Source organism: Solanum tuberosum, unplaced genomic scaffold, assembly GCF_000226075.1.
Source record: "Solanum tuberosum cultivar DM 1-3 516 R44 unplaced genomic scaffold, SolTub_3.0 scf00433, whole genome shotgun sequence".
Classification (NCBI taxonomy): Eukaryota; Viridiplantae; Streptophyta; class Magnoliopsida; order Solanales; family Solanaceae; genus Solanum; species Solanum tuberosum.
Window position 1 is genome coordinate 398,494 of NW_006239356.1, and position 21,905 is coordinate 420,398.

Genomic DNA, 21,905 nt, shown 5'->3' on the forward strand with positions numbered 1-21,905 from the left:
TTTCGATCCGTGTCATTTCAAATGGACCAATAGGAAGCGGAGTGTGTGAATTTGAGTGTTGTTTAAGGTTAAAAAGCCTTTCTCCCGCCTGAAATATTTTGCCCTTTTCGAATTCATAGAATACCTTAAAGTTTAATTCTCTTAAAATGCATTAATAATATAAAATTGTTCGTTATCAAAAGAAGGGGACGAGAAAATTTGGTTGTTTCGATGCAGGTTTAAGACAATAACACTTGTATTTTGAGATTTCAGACGTTTTGTTTATTTCAATTAGCGGTAGCAATTTTCGCATAATAGCAGCTAAACCGTATAGATATTAAAGAGAGTAATTAATATCAATTGTCGTATATCCATAAAGACCTTTATTACTCCTACAATGATGATCATCTGATTTTCACTTCATTACTAAAAACTATTTCCTTCGTTCACTTTTAATTGTCATAGTTTTCTTTTTAGATGCAAACGATAAGAACTTTGGCCAACATTTTACGATTATTTTTTCATCATATTAGTATGCAAAAAATTGCAATTTATAGTATCTTTCGTATAATTTTTGCAATTAATTATAGTCATTTCTTTATTATATTTTCCAAGACATTGTATTTATTACTATATTCAATGGGTGATATAATAAAATTATCATTTTATTTATAGTTTTTTAAGAAACATGCAAAATTAATAGTGAACAAGTATTGTTGGACAGAGAAAGTAATTTACTAAGTTAACCTTACTTATTAAATGTGTTTTTGAGAAATGATGAGGAATATTTAAAAGATTAAGGTCTTTAGGGCCTGTTTGGTTACTGGTTAGAGTTATGCAGGTACTCCTTCCGTTCCATTTTTATGTGAGATAGTATGACTCAACACGGAGTTTAAGAAAGAAATGAAGACTTTTAAAATTTGTGGTCCAAAATGAATGATAGAAATTTGTATGGCTGTAAATTATTTTATTAAAGGTAAAATATATATTTTATAGTAAAATTATTACTTAATATAAAAATATATCATTCTTTTTGGGACTGACTAAAAAGAAAAGTAAGTCACATAAATTGGGACAGAGGGAGTATTAGTTATGCAGGTATTAGTTATGCAGGGTTTAGTTATGCGGGTATTAGTTATGTAAGGTTTAGTTAAGCAGGGTTTAGTTATGTTGGGTTTAGTCATGCGGATATTATTTAGTTATGTAGAAATTATAATATATGAATTATTAACTATTAAATATTGAATTTGTTGTAAATTAATATATATTATTTACATATAGATAAGTAAACAAACAGTATAAGTTCTCCCTCTTTTTGAATAAAAAACCAAGTAAAGAAAAAAAAAAGTTCTCCCTCTATACTTAACTGAGACTTTTGTTTTTTCTTTTTGCTATTTTTGAAAATATCATTAATATATTTCAAGTACATTATAATATCCTATTTTATATAATGCAAATATTCTATCAATATATTGTATATATTTGTTTATATATTTTTAATATACCAAATATATGAATTAGGTATAAATTCACGTTCTAAACAAAATAATAATACATGTTAATTAAGTATGTGGAATTTATTTAAGAGAAAAGACATAAAATCCCTCCTGAACTTGTCCGCACAACTTACTTTAGCACTTTAACTATACAAGTGTTTCTTTATCCCCCTAATTTAATTTGAATTGAATTTAATTACCCCTTAAAGAGTGACGTGGCAAAATTTGTATCACCAACTTTCCATAAGCGCGTGAAAAAGGAAAGACACCAAAATACTGACACATGTCATATTTTTATTGGATAACATACTTAATAACTTATTTTACTAATTTTATAATATTTTATTTTGAATTAACTTTTCTCTCTATATATTTCTTTTTCTGCATCTTCTTCTTCATTTCTTTTTCCTCTTCTCATATCTCTTTCTCTTTTTTTATTCTTTTTCATTTAGTTCAAGTAAACATTTACTCCCAAATATAACTTCTTCCACATTTTTTCTTCTTCTTTTCTTTTCTATTTTTAATCATCTCTTCTTTTTTTTACAAAAATTTTGGTGTTTGATTCATCGACCCCATTTTTGACATCAAAGAAGATTATTAGATCTATCAGTTTAAAGCGTTATCAGAATGAAGTTGATTTCCATTAAAAAAAAAGGATCAAAGATATAGTTGGCAAAGGATTAACTATGGAGATTTCGCCCAATTCATTAATAATTTTTCATTTTTATGCAAATAATTTTTTAAATTTTTGACGAAGGTGGTACGGTGTAACTAAACTGAAAATGCAATTGAAATTTGAATTATAGTTTGTATATTGAGGAGTAAATTCAATGATGAGTTTAATTTTTGGCTCAATATTAAAAAAATAATTATTATGGAGATTTAAGCAATTAATTAGGAATTTAGTTAATGTACACGTGGATGAATGAAAACGTGTGTGACTCAACAACACTCAGCCTTCAACTGGGCTGGTGATGGGAGGGTTGAAAAAAATCACTTAAAAGATGTTAAGGGGATATTTAAACACTCGTATAGTTAAAATGCTAAAGTAAATTGTGCGGACAAGTTCAGGGGGATTTTATGTCTTTTCTCTTTATTTAATAATAAATAACACTTATATATGATTAACATATTCGCCGTCAAAATATTTACAATCCAATTTATAATATTAATAAAGTATTTACAAAAAAGGTTCGGGTTTAAAAAATAAAAGAAAAGAAAAGTTAGGAAAACTGTATAGTTAGATAAAGTTCTCAATAATTAATGATTTAAAAATAAATTAATAGGGGTAAATGTGTAATTTACTTTTTTAATACATGTATAACTAATACCCGCATAACTTATTCCATCTTCTACCCCGCATAACTTATACATAGATTCCCTCATAAGTTATGTTGGTATTAATTATATAGGATTACAAAAAACACAATCAGACAAAATATAAAATTATTAGATGAATAAGTTTTATACAACATTTAGAACCCTACTAACCAAATATAGTACTATAAGTTATGTTGACTTTTCAACCTAATAAAAAACTTCTACCAAACATAGTACAACTTATAACTAATACTCGCATAACTTATTCCACCTTCTATCCAGCATAACTTATACATAGATTCCCTCATAAGTTATCTTGGTATTAATTATATAGGATTACAAAAAACACAATCAGACAAAATATAAAATTATTAGATGAATAAGTTTTATACAACATTTAGAACCCTACTAACCAAATATAGTACTATAAGTTATGTTGACTTTTCAACCTAATAAAAAACTTCTACCAAACATAGTACAACTAATATAACTTTTTATACGGTAACCAAACGGCCCCCGTTAAAAGATACAATTGTAAATTTTAGTTTTAAATTTCTAAAGTGATGGAGTACATGTGAAATGGTTTCGATAATTACATTAACATCCATTTTTTTTTGGGGTTATTGCTGTGTATTACATAAAAAAATAGAGGGTTGCTTCTCAAGACATAAATTGCTGAGATCAATCCTTTACGAAAAAAGAGCTGAGAACACAAGCTACAGCTTCAATAGAAGATTGCTGCATATTATGCTCCTGCTTACTAAACAGAGGAAAAATAGTAAGTTGAAGACCAATCTCATTGTCATTTGAGTGTGTAGATGGACCTGAATAGAGAACAAAGAGCCGATCTCAACTTGGTGAATTGTTGATAATCCTTTTTTCAATATATGGAGTCAACTTGCTCTGTATTGCCACAAGGAACAAAGACAATGTAAGAGATAAAATATAAAAGCGCACAAGAACCAACTATAGGCGCAGCACAAGAAAAGAATGATTAAGGACCCGAAAAAACTAAAAGTGATTAGAAATGGGAGAAATTCAACCCTATGATACTCTTCTAAAATGCGGCAGTTGTACCATCTCTGCTCTACATGAATCTGCAAATGATAAAATCAACATAACAAATCGAGTTAGACAAAGAAAGCACGAAACATCTTGACAAGGAACAAAAAGTTAAAATTTCGTTAGTACAATTCCATCTGACACAAATTCTATATCCTTTATTTTTATTTTGATGACAAGGGAACCCGCAACTGCTTCCCTTTACAATAGCTCATAAACCACATAGGAGAGGTAAACAACACTAAACAAGAGCTCGACCCCCAAGGGGTTTCGAAAATGTTTGTTGAATCATCAAGTTTATGGTAACCACACAGTTATATCCACGATACCAGATAAGTGATTCTATAACCTTTATATAATTAATACACACACACAAGACATGTGAATGTTATTCTCCTTAATAACACAGAACATGGAGACCTTACTCTCTAATATTTCCAATTTAGACATGTTGAAATGGTTTATCAATTTTGACCAAATTTTACAGCATTAAGTGTAGATGGGATAGTGACAGCTAGCATTTTCACAAACCGTAAAAGGATTCAAGTTGGAACGAAGTGACATCTTCAGTGATATTGTGAACTGATCTATTGATTGTTTAAATGTAGCTCTATAAGTTAACAGAACATGGACACTGCCTCATCAGCTAGAGTATTGTGAGTAAGAGACTGCATGACATGTCTCATAATGGGACTCCTAGCAGCGTGCAACAAAAGCCCACAGAAAAAAGAAAGAAATTTCACGATGTGGAACACAAGCAACTCTGAAATTTAAAGCATCTGGACACTCTTTGCGTACCTGATTAGAATACCAGCTTGCAGATATTAACATCAACAGCATATTAACAGTTGCCTGTATGAATAAAGTTTTGAAAATAATAAAAAAAGAGAGGGTGTATTATCAGCTATTAATAGTGAAAACAGTCATGATAACAAACCCTTCGGGGTAGCTCAGTGGTTTGGGCTTGTGACTTCCATATTGGAGGTCTCAAGTTCGAAACTCCTTGCCAGCGAAAGCAAGGGATTTATCTTCTGGGTCGAGCGGGGGTTTTACCCTATATACACCCAAAGGGTAGTGACTGCGGGTTTCCCCTGTCTTCAAAAAAAAAAAAACAGTCATGATAACTCATGGTAGTTACAGAAAATACAAACACACAGAGACATACATGCATGGCCTCTCCTGAAACCACTCGCAAAAAGACACTCAACTAAAATGTAAAAGTAAATATTGGAAGCTATTTTGTAAGACACTCAACTAAAATGTAAAAGTAAATATTGGAAGCTATTTTGTAAGACACTCAACTAAAATGTAAAAGTAAATATTGGAAGCTATTTTGTAAGACACTCAACTAAAATGTAAAAGTAAATATTGGAAGCTATTTTGTAAGACACTCAACTAAAATGTAAAAGTAAATATTGGAAGCTATTTTGTAAGACACTCAACTAAAATGTAAAAGTAAATATTGGAAGCTATTTTGTAACATCTCTCCAAGTAATATGGAGACCCTTTGATATACTCCAAATGCTGCACTATGCTCTATAAGAGAAGGAAAAACAGCCGAGCCATGAAGATCAGCTGGAGATAAATGAAAAATCTAATTTGAGTAGAAAACAAGTTTTTAAGTTATAATTGAACAAGCAACAGGAAGTAGGAAGAACAACATCAGGGTCTTTACGAACTCAGAGACAATACAAGCAGCACAAGTTGGGTGTTCATTATCCAGAACTTGAAGATTGTTATATTTCCTCCCAATACTTCCTATGCTACACAATTGGATTTAAATATACAGGAAAAAGAAAAAAAAAGAAAAAATTGTCAAACTACCTCCCTTGAAGTTCTAAAGATGCCCAACTCTTAGTTCATGTCCTCATATAAAAAGGCAGGACGTTGAACTATTCATGGATGAGGCATTTTAGAGTAAAGGTTGACATGATCACGTCCTGTACAAATATCCTGAATTTTGATAGCCATTACTTGATCAAAGTAAATGATTCTCAAAGCAAGCATCATATGAGAATATTGGGACGATGGCACTCAGTTGATCAAGCATGGGAAGTTTCATATTAAAGAGGCTTACATGATCTAGCCCAAAAGCAGATAAATCACCTCTAGATGGCACTGCTGGAAAGAACTACTAAGATGGGGCATGCCAGTGATGACATACATATGCATCTGTATAAAAAAAAGTCCCCTAACTAAAAGCCTAAGACATGTCTTGTTCGAAATGGGTTGTGCAAAAAGCTATGCAATGGTTCAAGCGCAATAGAAGTATCCGACTTTGGGAGAAAGAATGGCAAATGCTACAAGCAGAAGACCTCTTAGCCGCAACTGTCTACAGCCTCTGGATTGAGAGAAACCAATGGTTGCATCACAACCGAGCTCCATCTTCAAAGGCATGCTACATAGGCTCAACGCCGCTATTTGCATTAAAGTTCAACACAACAGACTTCTCTCTTTTGGGGTTTTGTGATTTCTTTGTTGTAGGATAAAGCACGTTTCAAAATAAATGCTCTTTCCTTTTTTAACAACTCTTCAATTCTAACAAGTTTAAGACCACAAAATTAATATCTTTTTACTTCATTCTATATATCTTTACTTCTTAACCACAAATTTAAAAGTTTTTTTTTTTTTTTACTTTTTAAAATGCCATGCCAAGTCAAAACCAGACGAATAATGAAATGGAGGGGTAGTTTTTCAGTCTCTCAGAATTGCCCACTGGATATTTGAGCCTTGATTTTCAAGTCTACTTGGTGATTAATAAAAAGTTCTCTTCAATTGCACCCCGCCAACCCCCCAAAAAAGTGTGTTCCAAACATAACGTAAGATAATCCACAATTTATAACTTTGATCCCTTAATCCACCAACCAAACCCCTGAGTTGAGCTAAAATCAGAATGAATACTGAAGAGGATCCTGGCATTTTCTTCACCTACAACCTGAACTAAGAAAAGTAAAAGCATACAAGTAGTATATGCGCTACAGTGGCAATAAGAACAATTCTACATGTATATCGTTCTACACCACCATGCTTCCGAAAACAATAATTCCCAATATCATAATTACATGCAGAAAAAAAACCTTTGATTCATCAAGAACGAAACTTCTTGAATAAAAAACATACAACATTACTCCGCACTCGAACACCATTGGGCGACATCATTGCTCCTTTGGTCTACTCCTCACTTTATCCCAACTAGAAAATATTAACCTCAAAAGAGAATAGAACACGGCCAGAATGCATGACTTTATAAAGTTCCAAAATGAAGGCCAATACCAAGGATACAGCAAACGGAAAAAGAGACTTATAATATGCCGAGGGTATCGTCCGACCTGAAGCAAGACATTAAATCACGTTAGAGGAAAAAATGGAACTCTTAAGATGAAGAGGAAGACGATAAAACTCCTAAGCTTGCGATATTCTCTAATGCTAACGGCAATCATAAGCTTCCATGTTGAAAAGAAAATACAGAGGCTAACAAAGGATTCCACGTTTACCACAAACTGGCAAAGTAACTGAAACAGCTTTTCTAAGAAGTTATCTTTGTATACCACCCACTAACAAAAATATCACCAGTTCCAGATTAGGTTTTAACTCTTCTAGCCCGGACTTTTCTTCTCAACAGCTATGCACAAGATGTTACAAGCTAGTCCAAAAATATATGCAGCTTAAAGTTCAAGCTGCATTTCTGACTCTCAAAGAAAAAACTGATAAAGACCAGAATATCTTTTATTTGAAGATACCCCAAAGGAATCTGAACTATTGTTTCTGTAATTCTTTATCTACTTCCTAGGTGCATTGTGCATCAAGATACTTCGCTACACCGTTAAACATCTCATGCACAGATGAAAAGTAAATACATCTTACATCAATCCATAAATTGTCCAGAATACGACGCAGTAATGATATTAAATCATGAGCTTTATTCAGATAATGGAGAGATTACTCAACAGGATATAGCAAATCTAATGCATCCCATGCTGCATGGCGGACAGCTCTTGTTGGGTACATGGGAGCACCTGGTGACGTGAAGCTATACAAGCAAGTTCTCAATCTTGTACTAGTAGCCATTCTCAACTCTAATCCTGCAGAGAGGTCATTGTAAATGTAACTCCATTCTTTACAAAACTCATATTTATTACAAATTAGCTACAAAACTAGCTTTACCTTGAAGGACCTTCAATTGGGAGAGATAATGCAACAACACTGACTCCACTTTTAGTTTTTGAAGCTGACAACATAAGTATAACATAAGTATAAATGTGAACAAATACAGGAAGCTATACATAACTAATTGAGTTAGACAAAGAAAGCACAAAATAAAACAAGGAACACCACCTATTCAAAACGTCTTGACAAGGAACAAAAAGTTAAAATCTCGTTAGTCCAATTCCATCTGACACAAATTCTATATCCTTAATTTTTATTTTGATGACAAGGGAACCGCAACTGCTTCCCTTTGCGTGCGCACCGGGTAAACTCCACTCCTTTGCAATAACTCACAGGAGAGGTAAACCGCACTAAACATGCCCCGTGCAACGAGGTCGACCTAGAAGGCCAACCCCCAAGGGGTTTCGAAAATGTTTGTTGAATCATCAACTTTATGGTAACCACACGGTTATATCCACGATACCAGATAAGTGATTCTATATCCTTTATATAATACACAAACACACAAACACTTAGATAAGCTCAAGAATTCAAGTTGGAATGAAGTGACATCTTCAGTGATATTGTGAACTGATCTACTGATAGTTTTAAGGAATAAATGTAGCTCCTACACCTCTATAAGTTAACAGAACATGCACACTGCCTCATCAGCTAGAGTATTGTGAGTAAGAGATTGCATGACATGTCTCATAATGGGACTCCTAGCAGCGTGCAACAAAAGCCCACAGAAAAAAGAAAGAAATTTCACGATGTGGAACACAAGCAACTCTTGAAATTTAAAGCATCTGGACACTCTTTGCGTACCTGATTAGAATACCAGCTTGCAGATATTAACATCAACAGCATATTAACAGTTGCCTGTATGAATAAAGTTCTGAAAATATAAAAAAAAAGGTGTATTATCAGCTATTAATAGTGAAAACAGACATGATAACTCACCCTTCCGGGTGGCCCAGCGGTTTGGACTTGGGACTTCCATGTTGGAGGCTCAAGTTCGAAACCCCTTGCCAGTGAAAGCAAGGGGTTTGCCTTCTGGGTCGAGCTTGTCGCACCGGGTTTGCCTAGTGTGGGTTACATCTCCTATGTGGTTTGCGAGCTATTGCATAGGAGCGTTTTACCCTGTGCACACTCAAAGGGTAGCGGCTGCGGGTTTCCCCTGTCTACAAAAAAAATAAAACAGTCATGATAACTCATGGTAGTTACAGAAAATACAAACACACAGAGACATACATGCATGGCCTCTCCTGAAACCACTGGCAAAAAGACACTCAACTAAAATGTAAAAGTAAATATTGGAAGCTATTTTGTAACATCTCTCCAAGTAATATGGAGACCCTCTGATATACTCCAAATACTGCACTATGCTCTATAAGAGAAGGAAAAACAGCCGAGCCATGAAGATCAGCTGGAGATAAATGAAAAATCTAATTTGAGTAGAAAACAAATTTTTAAGTTATAATTGAACAAGCAACAGGAAGTAGGAAGAAACACATCAGGGTCTTTACTAACTCATAGACAATACAAGCAGCACACGTTGGGTGTTCATTATCCAGAACTTGAAGATTGTTATATTGCCTCCCAATACTTCCTATGTTACACAATTGGATTTAAATATACAGGAAAAAGAAAAAAAATAAAAATTGTTAAACTACCTCCCTTGAAGTTCTAAAGATGCCCAACTCTTAGTTCATGTCCTCATATAAAAAGGCAGGACGTTGAACTATTCATGGATGAGGCATTTTAGAGTAAAGGTTGACATGATCACGTCCTGTACAAATATCCTGAATTTTGATAGTCATTACTTGATCAAAGTAAATGATCCTTGCAGCAGCGCTAGCAGATCTGGTGGACTGCCCCATTTTTCAGGTTCCATGGATTAAAGAAGCATATGTTGCATGAGTCACCTTCAGACCACTTCTTATCATCTCATCACGCAATTCAAATGCCTTGGACATTTCTCCAGCGATGCAGCAACCATAAATGAAAAGGTTATAAGCCACTGCATCAGGCTTCAGACCATTAGTCAACATGGATTCCCACAAGCCTCTTGCTCCTAACAGATCACCCCTCCTACAGAATTCATAAATGATAGTTGAGTAACTTACGCAATCTGGGGAGATACCATTGTCCTCCATTTCAAGCAAAATATCCATCGCTTCCTGAATTTGGTCTAATCTGCACAAACCCCGTATAATAATATTGTATGTCACAGTATTTGCAAGGTACCCTTTCAGCATTGCATCGTGAAGCTGTTTAGCTTCTACCAAGTACCCTTCACTAGTGAGATAATCAAGGAAACAACTATATGTGAACTGGTTAGGTGTCAACCCTTTAGCTAACATTTCCTTGTAGAATATCTCTGCTTTATCTACTAATCCAGCCTTGCACAAGTTATTTATCATCACAGTATACGTCACCATATTTGGGAAACATCCTTCACTGACCATTATATCCCAGCATTTTAAAGCTTTTTTAAGATCACCAACTTTTCCATATGCATCAAGCATGCTAGTGTATATTACTTCATCAGGCTTCATTCCTCGGTCGTGCATCTCCTTCATTATATTTAATAAATATTTCCAATCATGAAGCTTTAGAGTTCCATAAATAAGTGCACCGTAGCACACAAGGTCCATGTTTATTCCCTTTTCTATCATCTCATCAGTAGTGGTTAGTGCATCCTTTAATCTTCCTTCCTTACAATAACCATGTAAGAGAGCAGAGAAACACATTTCATTCAGATAATGACACTGGTTTTGAAGGTCATCAACAAACTCTTTTGCTTCAGATACTTGACCTTTTGCACAAAGTCCAGTTATCAGAGATCTGTACGTATATGTGTCAGGAACGAGACCCTTCTTCAACATTTCATCTAGCAATTCAAAAGCCTTTATGGTGTTTCCATCTTTACAATGCCCTTCAATCAAGACATTATAAGTGACCTCATTAGGAGTTACATTCATTTTCACCATCTCATCAAATAACTTACTTGCTTCTACCATCATGTGTGCACGGCAAAAACCAGAGATTAGTGCAGTGAAAGTGAAAGTATTAGGTGAGATTCCTTTGCCAGTCATCTCATGGTAAAGCCTAAAGGCCTTCTGCACTTCTCTTTCCTTGCAGTAGCCATCTATCAATGAAGTATAGGTTACAACAGTTGGGGTCAATCCTTTATCAATCATCTCATTAAAGATAGATTCCGCCGCACTGCATTTTCCAGCCTTGCAATAGCCATTGATGAGAGAATTGTAAGGGTATATGGTTAATTCTACCTCATTATCAAGCATTCTATTATAAAGAAGAACTGCAGCATCTAATCTCCCTTGCTTGCAGAAAGAGTCAATCATGATGGAATAAGTTACACTATTTGGGCACAACCCTTTATCCTCCATTCTATTAAAAAGAGACTCTGCTTCATCCAACTTCCCACCTTTACACAAAGAATTAAGCAATGCATTATAAACAAATAAATTGGGCACAACTCCAACTTTCCCTGTCATATCAACTAATCTATAAGCAGCTACACAATCACCCTCTCTCCTCAACCCGTCAACAACACTCGACACTACAGCCTCACGAGGAACCAAAAGCAGCCCCAACATCTCATCCACTAACCTTCGAGCAAGCTGAAATTCATTCACTTTACACAGCCCCAAAATCAAAGAACAATATGTGACAGTATCAGCATTCAATCCTTTGCTAATCAACAAACTTTTAATTTCAACAGCTTCCCAAACTCTTCCATCCTTACAGAGCCCATGAATCAATATGTTGTGTAAAATAACACTCACTTTACTCCCACTTCTCTCAACCCAATTCATCATTTCCTTAGCCTTTTCAAAATCTTTCAACTCACACAAACTTTTAAGCACAGCTGTATAAATATACTCATCAGGCTTAACACCCAAAGTTACTGCATTATCAAACAATTGCAAAACCAAATCAAACCGTCTTATTCGAATCAACCCATTTAGCACAGTGCTTAAAGTCCTTAATTCTGGTACTAATGAATGCTCCATCATAAGCCTAACAATCAACACAGAATCCATTACTCTCCTATCCTGAACATAATTTTGGATTAGCAAATCAAAACCCAAAGTGTGACCAAAATTGAATCTTTTATACACATCTAACAAATTGTCAAAAACAAAACTTGGGTTCACTTTTCTTTGCAATAGGGTCTGCAAAAGTGAAGTAGCAGGCCAATAAAGATTGGACTGAACAAGGGAATGTATTAGAATGCAAAACGATATTGTTGAATGATAAAAGTTCTTGTGAAGGCCAAGAAAATTGAAGAACCGTAAAGCCAACCTACAATCATCAAGGGTTTGAATTAGAATTTGCTCTACGTGATGGTTTTTCAGTCTGGTGGAAATGGTGCTGTTCAGTGCTATATTCCAGCTCCGTTTGCTCCGAACGATTTCATTTAGAGTTGCTATGAAGTTTTTGTCGTTTCCTTGGTTGTTGAATTTGCGCGTTGTGGAAATAGTTCGCCGGTGGCGAATGTGACCGGAGAATTGCCTGCTCCGGCGAAGGGAAGGGTTCATTTTGAGCAGGCTTGAATCGCTGGGCTGATGGAGGCGTTGCTTAGTTTGTGAGTACCCTTTGAGAAATCTGTAAATTTGAGGGGCAGAAATGCTACTTTTAATTTGATGAGGGGGCAGTTGTGGAGTTATATGGATGTTATTGGGTGAAACTGCAAATATTTTAGTGGTGTAGTTCTTCAGAAACAATTCTTTTCCTTAAGAATATGAAATACATATGATTAATTAAGATAGACTAAATTACTACTTTAATTTTTAAAATATGCACATCATACATATTAGAATATTTTGCTAGATAAAAAATAGTAATTTGTGTAAAAGTATCATTTTATTTATTTTCTTGATTTTATGTTTTATATTTATATTAATAAATTTATTTAAATAAATTAGCCTATAAATGTTATTATTTAGAGATAGTTCTTTGTTGTTAAATAAATCAATTACAATATTTGAAATGTGAGATATTTAACATTTATTAATTGAAATAACAAATATATATATATATATATATGTGTGTGTGTGTGCGCGCGCGCGTGCGTGTGTGTTTTTGTGATTATTTGTACTTTGAACAATTTATAATATTGCATACATATTAAAATTATAATTTGCAATTCTTATGTGTAAATGTAGTTGATTTTACTATTGTATACCGTCTTTGTGATTTTAAAAGTAGACGGTCTATCTTTTTTAAATTGAAGATTAATGTTTTGTGAGTGATCAATTTATTAATATGACAATTGGTTTCCCTCAAATAATTCAAATAAAAAATAGCAAACATGGGGACAAAATTGTTCTTCTCCTTGTCAGTTAGAAGGCCGAATAAAAAAAATATTGTTCTTATCTACCTTGATCCAATTAAAAGGAAAAATTACGTGACTTGGCAAACATTACTAATATATCATTTAATACAACTATAATTTTACATAATTATGAATCGTAACTAATGTTTAGTGGGATTTGCTTTTAAAATCTCGACTGCTTTTTAGTACTTGTAGAAAAATCATATTTTATCTTTCCTCTTCCCAATTACTGATTTTTCTCCTAAAATCACTCGACCATATTCAATTTTGTATCCTTTTATTGAAATGAAGTCTCTATTGAAAGCTTGATAGTCATTACATTAATAACAACATATGGACTCTATATTGTTTATACCTTGCCAATATTATTAAGGATGACTCTAAGTTGAAAGTTTTTCAATCTGGGCTTATAACATCTCGCAAAATCTACGCTTAATATTTGAACCAATTGTCACAAGTGTATCATCTTGAATCGCAAAGTGAAAAAGGCGCCAAATAGCAGCAAAAATCAACAACAATCCAACTTCACAAACTTTTCGAACAGACCCTCCAAATTCATTTGAAACCCACAAAAAGAAATCAACCATTCACATTGATTAGAAATTATCTTTCGAACTTGTTGAATCATCATATCACTGATTTGTGGTCGTGTGACCAAAAAATAATCACGGCTAAACTTAACTTCCTTAACATTCAAAATTCAATCAATGACTCATATAATTCCCAACTCCTTGGGAGTCACACCAATCATTCAACAAAGTCAAAAATACCTTATGAAACTAACAAAATTGTCAACATTTGAATTCGAGCTTGTTAACCTAGAATGTTGATTTTAATCAAATTTATTTTTTTTTAAATTAAAACTCACCCAAAACCTATTTGATCACCTCAAGAATCGTGTTATTCATCTCCACAAGTAAGAAATGATAGATAGCTACATGAAAGGGCAAAAAAGAAAAAAAAAACACAAAAAACTCAAAACAATCATGCGAAATCATCCACCATAAAATATACATTCATCTTCAAACATAAAAATAAATAAATAAAAAAAGTATTTAGACTACCAAAAATATGAGGATATCATGTCTACCTTGGTCTCTCAGGTGGCCTTCTTCATCGAACAATGCCTGTTTTACACCTTCATTGATGTTATCTCATTGGACCTCAATTTTTGAATCTGTCTATCTGAAATAACTATATGCTCAAAAGTCATATTCAGATCCAACTATATCGTGTCTCATCAAATTATTTGGGATTAGTTAGATACTTCGTCAACATAGACACAAGAAATATCGAGTGCACATCTAATAGTCCCGGAGGCAAGGACAACTCATAGCTACCTCACCAGTGCATTGTAGCACCTCAATCAGACCAATAAACTTAGGGGCCGTTTGGTGTGACGGATTTAGTGTTTGGTTGGGAAGTTTTGGATAACTTATCCTGAAATTAATAAAGAGTATCGAGATAAGTTATCCCTCTCAAGGGGTGGTATAATAATCCCATCATAATTTATCATGGGATAAACTTATTAAATGACAAAACTACCCTTCAAATCATTTAATTTGATAACCTTTCACAAGGGCTGCTTATGAAACTTTACTCCCGCTTTAATAATTGTCACGTTACCTCTTAGGTTGAAAAAAATGTTCGTGTATTTGTCTTTAATAATTTATATGCAAAGATTTGGTATTTAAACATATTTTTGAATGTGGCTGCGCTATTTATCAAGATTTCATTTTTTGATCTTTCTCTTCCATAATGTGTGCAAAAAATATTATTTTAACACATTTATGTATGTGGGAATTTATCAAGATTCCATTTTTTTAATTTGTGTCATTTATAATATGTGCCAAAATTGGTTGTTTTACCACATTTCTGTACATGGATACTTATCGAGATTTCAATTTTTTTATCGTGTTCTGCTAATTTTACTCTTTTATTTTTTGACTAAATAAGTAAATGGGTGTTTAGTACTTCTCGTCTGAAAATGAAAATGGAGAATGGTTTGTTTCTCACGTCTACATGTGTATTCAAGAAGGTCAAGGAAGAAAAGATTGGAAGGACTATGTGGATAGGTGAGATTTATTTTTAAAATGAGTTACTGGTGGGTTTTCTATCTTGGATGGATTGGGTTTTAAACTCTACCAAAAATATATATGTAAAAAAAAGCTAAAATAAGAGGGTATTTTTGTAATCAAACCACTTATTTTTTGAGAAATATGCCATGGTCATTATTTTTAGTACAACAAACCAAATAATCAATAAGATATAATGTCAGGATAAATAATCCCAGTATAACTAATCCCAACTTAACTTATCCCAGCATAACTTATATTCAAACCAAACGAACCCTTAAGGTTAAGTTTGTCCTTCTTTTCAAACCCCATGACCATTTTCATAGGCCATAGCTTCATCAACACCTTTTCGACAATCATAAATTTTAAATCATAGAACTTCTAATTTGCTTAGATCTTTTGTCTGAATTAGGCTGTGTAAAGTCTATTCTAAATCACCTATTCATTTAGTCTAAGGAATCTCTCAACAAATCAATACTCCACAATCTACCTCAAAAGTGTTGAATCACCCAACTGAAAGCTTATATCTCCTACCATAAGAAGCTTTAAACAACACTATTTAAATAAAAAATGATAACTATTATCACAAACTAACTCCGCCAAACACCTCAACATTATATGTGTCATTTGGTGCAATTTACCCAAAGTAAAATAGGAAAAGTAATTTCGGGAAAAAACAACTCACATGCTAGCAAACTATATTCCCCCCTTCAGTCTATTAGACTGACATGATAACCAACTACACCACGATACCCTTGTCTCCTTCGAGTCGTTTGACTTGAGGTATTAGATATGATAATAACAATGTTGGACTATTTTATCATGCATTTGATTGAAGGTAATATTAGACTATCTTAAAATTATTTATCTCATAATTACACTTTATTGATAAAATAAGAGCCCGTTTGAATTGGCTTAAAAGTTAGTCAAACCTACTTTTAAATCAGTTTTTGATTTCTGAAAGTGTTTGACAAATATAAAAAATGACTTAAAATAGGTTACGAAGTGTTTGACAAGGTAAAAAATGACTTAAAATAAGTAAAAAATGACTTAAAATAAGTCAGAAACCAAAAGTAGATCTCCCCCTATTTTTTATTTTTTGACTTAAAAGTCATTTCAGTTTGACTTTTTATTTTTGAGTTAAAAACTACTTTTTTTAAGCCAATCCAAACGGGCTCTAAGTTATCATATACATGGTGAAATAACTTGTTTCCATCCAATCCCCTTTTTATAAAACCAATCTACTATTCCTTTTGTCCCTAATTACTTTTCCACTCTTTTTTTTTAGTTGTTTCTAATTACTTATTCACTTTTTTTTTTAGTTGTCTCTATTTACTTGTTTATTTTGATAAATTAAGAAAAGTTATTTTTTTTTACCTATTATATCCTTAATTAATTATTTTGAAAAATGTAATTTTTTTTGAAAATCTTATGTTCATAATAATTTTTTTAATTGGTTTACCAATTTAAAAATTGACAAGTAACTGGGGACAAAGATACTACTTAACCCGAACGAAACGGCGTTAGTACGAGCGAGCTTCTTTTCTTGTCCTCTCAAAGTTCAAACCCTACCCAGCTTTCTCAATTTCTACCTTCTCTTTCGGGATAGTGTATTAAAAGTGACAAAGTATTTTGTTAATTAGGTAGGAGTCCTCCAAGTTTTAAATATTACGTAGAAGTGACAAATATATAATTAATATTAAGGAAATTAAAAAATCTTTCCTCAACAGCCCCAAACTTTTAACTTTTACACTTTTACCCTATATTTTTACCTCAAAATATCTAAAATTTCACTAAAATATATGAGAAGAAAAAAGGCGGTACTTTTTTCTCACTTGCAGCGTCTTCAACAACGAGCCTGAAGGACAACTACCAAGTCTTCAACGAGGCTGAAGTATGCTTCTCAATTCCCTTCTTCTTCTTTTTCTTCATCCTCATCATTCTTAATTTGTAAGCATATATGTGATTTATGAGAAGATCTATCAAGAAAATTTTGTGAAAATGGATACCAAAATTTTTTGAACTTTTTGCATTGCATTGGTTCTGTTTGATCTTGAAATTAACTCAAAAGAGAATTATTGATAAATATAAAAATTATTTTGTGTCCATTCTTCATCTAGGTTTATTAAATCTAATTTGATTATTTCAGCCAACAACTTTCGTAGTTGTCTGGACAACTGCTGAAGTTGTTTGTAGAAATAAATAAACATCTCTGTCAGATATAGAAATTGTCTAACAACAGTCTGTAGCTATCGGACGATTATAGAAGTTGTCCAACAACTGTCTGTAGTTATCGGACGATTATAGAAGTTTTCCCAACAACTACTGCAGTTGTTTGACAGTTGTGTTCAGTTGTTGGTCAACTGATTAATTTTTAGGACAAGTAATATAATTGTGGGCAAAGTATTAATTGTTGAAATAAATAATTGAAGAATTATAGCAGTCTCCAAAGCTACTAAACTTTTATGCCAATTGTTGATAGTTGTGAGGTAACTAAATAGATGTAAAACAAGTAATCAATGTTCTTTTGCAATTTTTGTAGTTCTTTGATGAATGTCTTACTTGTGATGTCTCCAGGTATTGTTTCCCTCTATGGAAGACCATATAATAATAGGAGTTGATTTACATGGTGAATGGGTGGAGAATCCTACTCGTTATACTTGGCGTTCGAAGGGTCGAGAGACAGTACCGATAAAGATAAGCGAGAATGTTACGTACGATGAATTAGTTGACATCATTGTTTCTAGGTTTGAATTAGATTGTGATAAAAATGATCTCTCTATTAGTTACATGCTTGGCTTTATTGAAAAGCAAAAAGGAGCTCCTTCTAGGATAAGAAACGATCTTGATTTGCGATTTTTTTAGATGATCAAAGTAGGCCAATTTTAAGGATATCTGTGGTTGAGAAGATTATAGAGACTACAAATTCAGTTGTAAATGATGAAGAGCATCCTGTTACAATGGATATTCCTATAAATGAGGAAGCTTCACTACATTCGATATCAACACAAGGTAGCCGCTACACAGATGATGACGGCACAGATTTTTATAAGGGTAAAATTTTCAAGGACAAGCAAGAATTAACTAAATTGTTGAAGCTTGCTTCCGTGAAGAAAGATCAAAGATTCAAATCTGTGAAGAGTTCTAAAGATGTGTATTGTGCTAGATGTGTAGATCAGAATTGTGATTGGTGGTTGCGAGCTACAAAACTTAAAAGTTGTAATAGATTTGAAATTACAAAGTATCGCAACATTCACTCATGTGGGGCACAACACCTTACAAGTCATCATCCACATGCCTCAGCAGATGTCATTGCAGAATACATACAACCTAATTACTTGAATGGAAAAGGTCCCTCCACAAAAGACATAAAAAATATAGTGCAAGCAGATTTGAGCTGCAAGATTAGTTACTGGAAGTGTTGGAAAAGCAGTGAGATAGCAAATGCTATGATAAGAGGGACACCGGAGCACGGGATATGCAGTTCTAGATGGTTAGGTTATCGTCATATGCTTATGACTATAAATGAAGGAAGCAAGACATCGTTAAAGATTGATGACAAGGGAAGGTTCAAATATTTTTTTGCATCTTATGAAGCTTGGATTAAGAGGTTTGTGCATATGAGAAAAGTTTTAGCCGTTGATGGAACATTCTTAAGAGGTCGTTACGATGGAGTTTTGTTGTCTGCTGTCGCACAGGATACAGAAAATCATGTTTTTCCTGTTGCATTTTGTGTAGTAGATAAGGAATGTGATGCCGCATATGAGTACTTTTTTGAGAAATTGTTGGACATAGTTAAGATTTTTATTAGATGTATACCAACAACTTCAAAAGTTGTTGGACAACGGATACAGTTGAAGGGGTCAAGTTTTTCAATTAACTGCACATTATTAAACAACTGCTTTAGTTTTTCCAACAACTTTTTAATTGTCCAACGTCTTCTCACAGTTGTCCAACAACTTCGCATAGTTGTCTAACAACTCTAATAGTTGTTGGGACAATTTTTATAATTATTAAGATTACTTCGCATTGATATTGAAGATCAATAGAGTTATTTTGTGAATTATTAAGTATAAACTAAGTCGTTTAGTAAAAATTAAAGATCAATCGAGTTATTTTGTGAATTATTAAGCAATAGTTTGTATTTTAATTTTTGATATTTTTGAATTCTTATATTTCAGATATGATGTATTGACCTCAAATATTGCTGAGTCTGTTAATGCAATGTTCAATGAAGCAAGAGAATTTCCCATTATTGCCTTGTTCAATGATATAAGCAAGAGATGGTCGGAAAAATTTCATGAGAGAAGAATGGCACACGCCAAGTTAAAAACCACATTCGTTCCTTCAGCTGAAACTAAAATAATGGCTAATAAGAATCTGGGAAATAAATTATTGGTCCATCAAATTGATGAAGACACCTTCAGCGTCACCGCGGACAATGAAATCGCAATGGTCCATCTTCGAAGTAAAATATGTTCGTGTCAAGAGTTTGACTTGGATAAAATACCTTGTCAACATGCTATGGCTGCGCTCAGACACAAATTTGGAGATGAATATGGCAAGATGATTTATGAGTACTCTTCTCCGTATTATAAGGTAGAGTCATATATACTTGCATATGCAGATCCAATCTATCCAGTGCCAGCTGAAGAATTTTGGAATCTTCCTCTGGAAATTTTAGAGAGAGTAATACCTCCACCTGAAAAGAAAACTAAACTGGGAAGGAAGCGGCTGAAACGAGTACCTACTATAGGAGAAATGGTTTCAAAGAAAAGAAATGGTGTAGTTTCATGAGTTATTATCGTATGCATAACATGTATTTACAGATGCTATGATTAGTTCAAACAATTATGTAGTTAAGATTTTTATTAGATGTATACCAACAACTTCAAAAGTTGTTGGACAACGGATACAGTTGAAGGGGTCAAGTTTTTCAATTAATTGCACATTATTAAACAACTGCTTTAGTTTTTCCATCAACTTTTTAATTGTCCAACGTCTTCTCACAGTTGTCCAACAACTTCGCATAGTTGACTAACAACTCTAATAGTTGTTGGGACAATTTTTATAATTATTAAGATTACTACGCATTGATATTGAAGATCAATAGAGTTATTTTGTGAATTATTAAGTATAAACTAAGTCGTTTAACAATAATTGAAGATCGATCGAGTTATTTGTGAATTATTAGTATAAACTAAGTCGTTTAGTAAAAATTAAAGATCAACCGAGTTATTTTGTGAATTGTTAAGTATAAACTAAGTAATTTAACAATAATTGAAGATCGATCGAGTTATTTGTGAATTATTAGTATAAACTAAGTCGTTTAGTAAAAATTAAAGATCAACCGAGTTATTTTGTGAATTGTTAAGTATAAACTAAGTAATTTAACAATAATTGAAGATCGATCGAGTTATTGTGTGAATTATTAAGTATAAACTAAGTAATTTAACAATAATTGAAGATCGATCGAGTTGTTTTGTGAATTATTAAGTATAAACTAAGTAATTTAACAATAATTGAAGATCGATCGAGTTGTTTTGTGAATTATTAAGTATAAACTAAGTAATTTAACAATAATTGAAGATCGATCGAGTTGTTTTGTGAATTATTAAGTATAAACTAAGTAATTTAACAATAATTGAAGATCGATCGAGTTGTTTTGTGAATTATTAAGTATAAACTAAGTAATTTAACAATAATTGAAGATCGATCGAGTTATTTTGTGAATTATTAGTATAAACTAAGTCGTTTAGTAAAAATTAAAGATCGATCGAGTTATTTTGTGGATTATTAAGTATAAACTAAGTCGTTTAGTAAAAATTAAAGATCGATCGAGTTATTTTGTGGATTATTAAGTATAAACTAAGTCGTTTAGTAAAAATTAAAGATCGATCGAGTTATTTTGTGGATTATTAAGTATAAACTAAGTCGTTTAGTAAAAATTAAAGATCGATCGAGTTATTTTGTGGATTATTAAGTATAAACTAAGTCGTTTAGTAAAAATTAAAGATCGATCGAGTTATTTTGTGGATTATTAAGTATAAACTAAGTCGTTTAGTAAAAATTAAAGATCGATCGAGTTATTTTGTGGATTATTAAGTATAAACTAAGTCGTTTAGTAAAAATTAAAGATCGATCGAGTTATTTTGTGGATTATTAAGTATAAACTAAGTCGTTTAGTAAAAATTAAAGATCGATCGAGTTATTTTGTGGATTATTAAGTATAAACTAAGTCGTTTAGTAAAAATTAAAGATCGATCGAGTTATTTTGTGGATTATTAAGTATAAACTAAGTCGTTTAGTAAAAATTAAAGATCGATCGAGTTATTTTGTGGATTATTAAGTATAAACTAAGTCGTTTAGTAAAAATTAAAGATCGATCGAGTTATTTTGTGGATTATTAAGTATAAACTAAGTCGTTTAGTAAAAATTAAAGATCGATCGAGTTATTTTGTG

At 32.7% G+C, this 21,905-nt stretch overlaps 4 protein-coding genes and 1 long non-coding RNA gene across 6 annotated transcripts in view; 1 reads left to right on the forward strand and 4 right to left on the reverse strand.

Annotated features, from left to right (window-relative positions):
* Nucleotides 1-3,361: 3,361 nt before the first annotated feature.
* Nucleotides 3,362-4,790, reverse strand: LOC107058084 (uncharacterized). The gene is made up of 3 exons (XR_001471764.1): nucleotides 4,656-4,790; nucleotides 3,839-3,892; nucleotides 3,362-3,698 (listed from the first exon to the last, which is right to left on the reverse strand). It is a non-coding gene; the product is annotated as an uncharacterized lncRNA (long non-coding RNA).
* Nucleotides 4,791-6,775: 1,985 nt separating this feature from the next.
* Nucleotides 6,776-9,883, reverse strand: LOC102590734 (uncharacterized). Its single transcript, XM_006363321.2, has 7 exons — nucleotides 9,827-9,883; nucleotides 9,255-9,390; nucleotides 8,964-9,085; nucleotides 8,829-8,882; nucleotides 8,022-8,085; nucleotides 7,806-7,939; nucleotides 6,776-7,186 (listed from the first exon to the last, which is right to left on the reverse strand). Exons 1-7 carry the CDS (start codon nucleotides 9,881-9,883, stop codon nucleotides 7,013-7,015), a joined length of 741 nt encoding a protein of 246 aa, XP_006363383.2. The 3' UTR covers nucleotides 6,776-7,012.
* Nucleotides 9,151-12,651, reverse strand: LOC102591090 (putative pentatricopeptide repeat-containing protein At5g59900). Of its 2 annotated transcripts, XM_006363323.2 has the most exons (3): nucleotides 10,130-12,651; nucleotides 9,677-10,023; nucleotides 9,151-9,184 (listed from the first exon to the last, which is right to left on the reverse strand). In XM_006363323.2, the coding sequence occupies exons 1-2, from the start codon at nucleotides 12,569-12,571 to the stop codon at nucleotides 9,946-9,948; spliced, it is 2,520 nt and encodes an 839-aa protein (XP_006363385.1). In that variant the 5' UTR covers nucleotides 12,572-12,651; the 3' UTR covers nucleotides 9,151-9,184; nucleotides 9,677-9,945. The 2 variants fall into 2 exon arrangements, with proteins under 2 accessions (XP_006363385.1, XP_006363384.1); XM_006363322.2 differs by having other exon boundaries at nucleotides 9,677-12,651.
* A 4,338-nt stretch (nucleotides 12,652-16,989) lies between these two features.
* The window catches only part of LOC102591640 (THO complex subunit 4A-like), a 19,690-nt gene continuing 14,774 nt past the window's right edge, over nucleotides 16,990-21,905 (forward strand). Inside the window, exon 1 of the mRNA XM_015303409.1 lies at nucleotides 16,990-17,040. The gene's annotated coding sequence lies outside the window, so the exon portion shown is untranslated. The remainder of the gene's footprint in view (nucleotides 17,041-21,905) is intronic.
* LOC102595964 (uncharacterized) overlaps nucleotides 20,450-21,905 on the reverse strand; it is a 3,538-nt gene continuing 2,082 nt past the window's right edge. Inside the window, exon 4 of the mRNA XM_015303397.1 lies at nucleotides 20,450-20,489. Within this exon, the coding sequence (XP_015158883.1) occupies nucleotides 20,450-20,489 (40 nt within the window). The remainder of the gene's footprint in view (nucleotides 20,490-21,905) is intronic.